Below are 6,000 nucleotides of genomic sequence, written 5' to 3'. Positions count from 1 at the left end.
CATTCCTGTACAAGTAGTCCTCAACTTAAAACCGCTCGTTTAGTGACCGTCCAAAATGACAACGGCGCTGGGGAAAAAAAAGCGGCGTACATTTTTTGCACTTGCGACTTTTGCAACGACCTCGTGGCCACATGATCTGAATTCAGACGCTCGGCAACTGGCTCATACTTACGACGGTCGCAGCGTTCCCTTTTGCGACCTTCTGGCAAGCAAAGTCAAGGGAGAAGCTGGATTCGCTTAAAACAAACCCTGTTGCTGAATTAACAACTGGCGCGATTCGCTTAACAACGGTGGCAAGGAAGGTCGTAAAAGGGGAGTGGGTGGGGCAAGACTCACTTAACAACCGCCTTGCTTAGTTGGGGCTCAAGAGTAAGTTGAGGACTTTTGCTCTGGTTTCCCCACCCAGCCAGGTTCCCTTCTGACAATTAATTTTGGCTCTGTTCCAGGGGTGAAATGCTCCCGGTTCTGACCGGATTTCGCGATCCAGGAGCGATCGTGACTGGTGGTTCGGCGATCCGGTAGCGATTGCCGAACCACCAGCGGCACCCGCCGCCCGGGTGTCATTACTTCCTGGTTTTAAGCAGGAAGTAATGTGTTTTTTACCTTCTGCACATGTGCAGAAGGTTTTACGCATGCGGACAAGGTTTTGCACAAGCGCAGAAGATCTGCACAAACATGTGACAAGTGTGTGCACTTCCGAGCCAGTAAGGAAGGTAAGTAGATTTCTCCCCTGCTCTGTTCCTTCTTTCTTCTTAACCTCCTCCTCCGTGCCCAGAACCTCAGCTGCTTTGGGCTGAACATATCTTCCGTCAATGAAATGGGTCATGTTTTCCAAACATCTTCCAAAGCAGCGGTCTGGCATTTTTTTCAAAGCAAGGTTTGGCTCCCTAGCAAAACTATCTTCCTGAATTCGGAACCAGCGCACGCATACACACTAAACCCTGTGCGTGCAGGGCGTTAAAAAGAAATTAATAATGATAATAAAAACCACACAGACACACACCACAGACAAGCATACACAGACCCAAAACGGGGGTTGAGAAATTAAAAAAAAAATCAAAATCAAAACGGAATCTCATCCCTGAGAATCGGAATTAACTCCAATCAAATGTCTTGGGGGGGGGAAAGGATTTGCTCCCCACCACACCCCGAGGCCGCTCCTGAGATTCAGTCTCCAAGACACGGATTTCAATCTGAAGAGCTGAATGAAGCACTCCTTCCCTACCCACCCCACTTTGCTTTTATTGGGTTTTGCAAAAGCCTCCATCCTGAGCTTCATTCTTGTGTAGGGTCTCCTGCTTGAGCGGGGGGTGGGTGGGTTGGACTAGATGACCTATAAGGTCCCTTCCAACTTTGTAAATCAGTTCTACACCTTCCAGGACCCATCGAACGTCCTAAAACAAAACCTGGAGTTATTTTATTGGACATTCTAAAATCGCACTGCGGCCTCGCGTGATGCGAAAAGATCAAATCGAGCTCTGGGTGACGTTGAGAGCCCGCTAAAAGCTATGCCAGAATATTCTCTTCTCAACTCTCCCTCCTGCCTCTTACTCTATTCCTTTTTTTGGGGGGGAGGGGAAGAGGGGGAATACAAACACAACTGCATCGTTGCCACAAGAGGTTCCAAAAGATTAGGCACTTAGAAGTAAAGAACGGGCGCCTTCAGGAAGGAAAGAAAAACCAACAACCTTGGAATGGCCAGTAGACTAGTTCTCCACTGGGAAATACTCTCCACATTTTGGCTGTGTTCTTGTCTTGCTTTCTTTCGCTATACAATTTAAACACCCCACCCCACCCCAGAAAATGGACACAATGAAAAGGAAAAGTTTATCCAACAGCTCAATATAAAACACGACAGTTCTGCCCACCCCACTCTCCTCCTCCTCCTCCATCTTCTTCACCCCCCTTCTCAGCTCAGATTTGTAAACAAGATGAAAATTTAAGATCGGGGCAACACTCTTGTCTGAGGAGAACAGTTCAACAGCGAGAACGAGATCCGAGATGTTGTCTTTGTCAAACGACCTCTCCTCTTGCTTGAAGGGCTTTTCCAAAAACTCTGGTGGGAAGGACTCACAAAAAAAAAAAAAATAGAAATAAAAAATGTGGAGACCAAAGGATGGACCAAGAAGTTGGGCGTAGCCGTATGGTGCTCGGATCCATTGGAATTTCCATGCCTGGCTCGGTTGATAAAGGGTCACCGCTGGCCAAGGGTTGAGATCCATCTGGATAAACTCCCTTCTTAAAATGTGGACACAATAAAACATAGGTTGGTTTCTTTGTACATCAGGGTGGGGTGGGGGTTTGCCTTTTGTCTTCCCCACCTGCTCATCCCCAACTGTGCAGATTTCCAGTCTTTAGTCTAGGGTTTTCTCCCTACGCTTTTGTTGTAGCCTCATTAACTTGGGGTAGAAGGTGGTATATCTCCCATGACATGGCAACAGGGAGCAGAACAGAAGGACGCCTGCTCTACTCAGATCCTCTGAATCAGGTGCCTTTCCTGACGGATCAATAGCTCTTCTAGTGCAAAAGAGGAAACCGGGGGGCAGAGAGAGACCAGGTGTCGTGTGGTCCATGGACCTAGGACCATTTTGGCAGGGCTGTTCCACGGAGAGGCAGCTGCTTTGTATCTTCTTTCCCCCACCCCACCTGGCAGCCTTGATGTCACAGGGCTGGATGCAAAGACATATGCACGTCAACGTGGCGGTTGTCCGGATGATAAAACTCATCGAACCTCCAGTGTGCAACTTGGTTCTTGTCCTGCTAGCACCAATCGTCTTCGGCTCGCTCGTGGTAATAGCTACGTGCCCTAGTGCTGGTGCCAGAGGCGGCATTGAGTCCCAAGACGTAATGGTACCCATTGGGAACTCGTCGGATTTGATGGGACTGGGACGTTAGAGAGGAGACATAAGAGGTCCGGGAGGATCTCCCTGAATTGGTGGCCAAAGCCTCCTCAAAGGTGAGCGTGTCCTCAGGCATCATATGGTATGGACTGTCACTCTCTTCTCGGTGTCCCAGGTAAGGGTCCGAACCGATGCGTGCCATCAGGGTTGGTGAGGGTCCCTGGGAGTCGCCATGCAGCAAAGCATTGTGCTCAGAGAGACCCCGGCTCAAGCGTCCCGGGGAGAAAGTTGGCAGGCCGGTTTGGAACCCGGTGAAATGCACAGGCGAGGAGTTGGCAGTCTTGTAGGTAATGCTGGGGCGTGGAGTCAGCGGAGTTTGCGGCAACTGCCTCCGACCACGGCATGGGGTGCTAGCACCAGAGGTCAACAGCAGGGGGCTCCCGTTAACTGAACCACTGCCCTACATGAAGATTGGAAGAAAGTAAATGAACAAAACAAAAACCAGGAAGAGGAGGAGGAGGAAGATATGGAGAAGGAGAAGGAAGACATGGCGAACAAGGAGAAAGAATAGAAGGAACAGAAAGATATGGAGGAGGAGGAGGAAAAGGAAACGGAAGAGAAAGAGAAGAAAGAGAAGGTATGGAGAAGGAGGAGAAGGAAGAGAAAGAAAAGCATATGGAGAAGGAGGAGAAGGAGAAGGAGGATATGGAGAAAGAGAAGGAAGACATAGAGAAGGAGGAGAAGGAGAAAGAAGTCATGGAGAAGGAGGAGATGGAAGAGAAGGAAGAGAAGGAGAAGGAAGATATGGAGAAGGAGAAGGAAGATATGGAGAACGAGGAGAAGGAATAGAAGGAACAGAAAGATAAGGAGGAGAAGAGGAGGAGGAGGAGGAGGAGGAGGAGGAGGAGGAGGAGGAGGAGGAGGAGGAGGAGGAGGAGGAGGAGGAGGAAAAGGAAGAGAAGGAGAAGAAAGAGAAGGAGAAAGAGAAGGAGAAGGACAGCGAGCAACAATAAGAATACCAGACAAACACAGAGTCACATGTTGGAGTAGAGTGGAGTAGAGTGGCAAAACACAAACGACAGAAGAATGAATGATATGAACAGGGGAATGTATCGTAGGATAAAAAACAAAAAACAAAACAAAAAGGGGAAAGAGAGAGTTTAGACACACACAGTCAAGGACAGGGAAACCGCTCCAGAACCATTTGAACAGAGGGAGGAATACAGGAAACCAACCGGGAGGAGAAAGGATTCCAAATGAAGACAACCAGAGTAAGACAATACTGGGGAAGCAGACAATCTAGCAGACTGGAGAGCCAAGTGATCCACCTTGAAAAAGTCAGGTGATCCACTGCATGCTTCCAGATCAACGTCAAGTCCTTTCAGACTTGCAGGATTCTATTACAGTAAGTTAAAATTAGCGCATCTGGTCACGGTTCTTCTCTACTCTACTTGGAAAGGCTACCATGGTGCCTTCGCTCTCTGGGGATGTTTGAGTCCAACCACACCCAAAGGCCGGCCACGTTGATCAGCGGTCCTAGGGTACCCTCTTTCTCATCCCTTCTCTCTCTCTCTCTCCGCCCTCCGCCTCCCGTTCTCACCTGTTTCTGTGTCTCGTGGTCTTGCCCTCCACCGGGAGACGGAGGCCTACTGCATTCAGACGACTTGGGCTGAGAATGATCCCGACTCCCGTAGCGGTCACAGGAGTAAAAGCGTTGCTTTTCAGAGGAAGAGGAAGAATGGACTCTCCGTTCCTGGGACCGGCCCCGCTCCTGCCTTTTGGACTTGGAGGTAGCTTCTCCTGCTGAGAAGACAATAAGATGACTCAGGACCTGGCCTCCTTCAAGGTATCGTATGTAATTGTAGACCCACAGCAATAGCAGACTTTATATTATTATCTTTGTCATCATCCCCGTCAAAGTTCTTCTGTAATATATTTGGCAATTTAAAGACAAAAGGGGACGGCTTTGTTGGCTTCGGAGGGGAATGGGGAGGAGCAGGCCTAGTCAGGCCAGGGTTAGGGTTAGGGATGGCTTGTAGACAGGGAGGAAGGGGGGCAGGATGACCAAGAGAGGCTAAGTGGTTAACATGAGAGACAGAGCTCAGGTGATGAGTAGGGACAGCCCCCTCCTGATCCTTGAGCACGGAGAGTAGAGAGAAGGCGAGAACAACGCAGACTGACCCAACTATTTGGGAGGAGAGAGCCCTGCTCCAGTTCACAAGGCACACCTGGGGATTGACACTTAAGGAGACCCTTAAGGTCACAAAAGAGGAGGGGCATTTGTCGGGAACAAAAGTTGAATTCCTGGAGTGTTGAGCGCTGACATTTGAACTTACCTGGATTCCTTGCATTCTTTCTGGATTTCTTGCTTTGCAGCTGCGGTACTCACAGCGTTGGGCTGGACTGTTTGCTGCCAGAGGCTGCTTAAGGTGTGCATGTGTGTGTGTGTCATCACTTTGCTCTGGGACTTGCCAGAAACGTGGGAGCGGTTTGGGGAACATTTTGAACAATAAAGGGGCAGTTTGAACCGGCAGCTGCCTGTGTTACCTCTGTGCCGTGCCCCTAGGTCATCACAGCGCCCTTACCAGGAGCTTCACCGTCAATCAAATGATTGGGTGGCTTGTCAACCGACTTCTGCTTCTTCTCTCTCCGCCGGTGGCAACGATGGTGATGATGGTGATGAGTGTGCTCAGCTGGCCGGGGATGTTCGTAAAGATGTGTGGCACGGGGACGCTGTGGGTTGAGCGTGGAGACTGAGCGCTTCATGGGGCTGGTATCTGGAATGGGCTGTGGCGAGAAGGAGGAACGGAGGAAAGAAAAGGATGAGGATGCAGAGAAGTTGATTGGATGCACCACCATCCAAAAAGATAGCATCTCTTCCTTCACACATCTGGACTGTGGTTATTTGTTTTAGCAGAAGAACAGAGTGGTAAGGGACCTTGGAGGTTTTCTAGTCCAACCCCCTTCTCAAGCAGGACACCTACACTATTCCAGACCAATGGTTGCTCCAATCTCTTCTGAAAAACTTCCAGTGATGGAGCACCCAAAACTTCTGGAGGCAAGTTGTTCTACTCGTTAATTTTTTTAAAAAATTTGCATTTATATCCCGCCCTTCTCCGAAGACTCAGGGCGGCTTACACTATGTCAAGCAATAGTCTTC

At 49.4% G+C, this 6,000-nt stretch overlaps 1 protein-coding gene across 1 annotated transcript in view; it reads right to left on the bottom strand.

Moving 5' to 3' along the window:
* Positions 1–2,760: 2,760 nt before the first annotated feature.
* Positions 2,761–6,000, bottom strand: part of CACNA1B (calcium voltage-gated channel subunit alpha1 B) — a 218,663-nt gene continuing 215,423 nt past the window's right edge. Inside the window, exons 47-49 of the mRNA XM_058159704.1 lie at positions 5,426–5,627; positions 4,441–4,643; positions 2,761–3,300 (exon numbers count right to left, since the gene is read on the bottom strand). Coding sequence (XP_058015687.1) covers positions 2,761–3,300; positions 4,441–4,643; positions 5,426–5,627 — 945 coding nt within the window. The remainder of the gene's footprint in view (positions 3,301–4,440; positions 4,644–5,425; positions 5,628–6,000) is intronic.

This window comes from Ahaetulla prasina, chromosome 16 (genome assembly GCF_028640845.1).
Source record: "Ahaetulla prasina isolate Xishuangbanna chromosome 16, ASM2864084v1, whole genome shotgun sequence".
NCBI classification, from domain to species: domain Eukaryota; kingdom Metazoa; phylum Chordata; class Lepidosauria; order Squamata; family Colubridae; genus Ahaetulla; species Ahaetulla prasina.
Note: the sequence above shows the minus strand (reverse complement) of the source record. Positions and strands in the feature narration are given on the sequence as shown.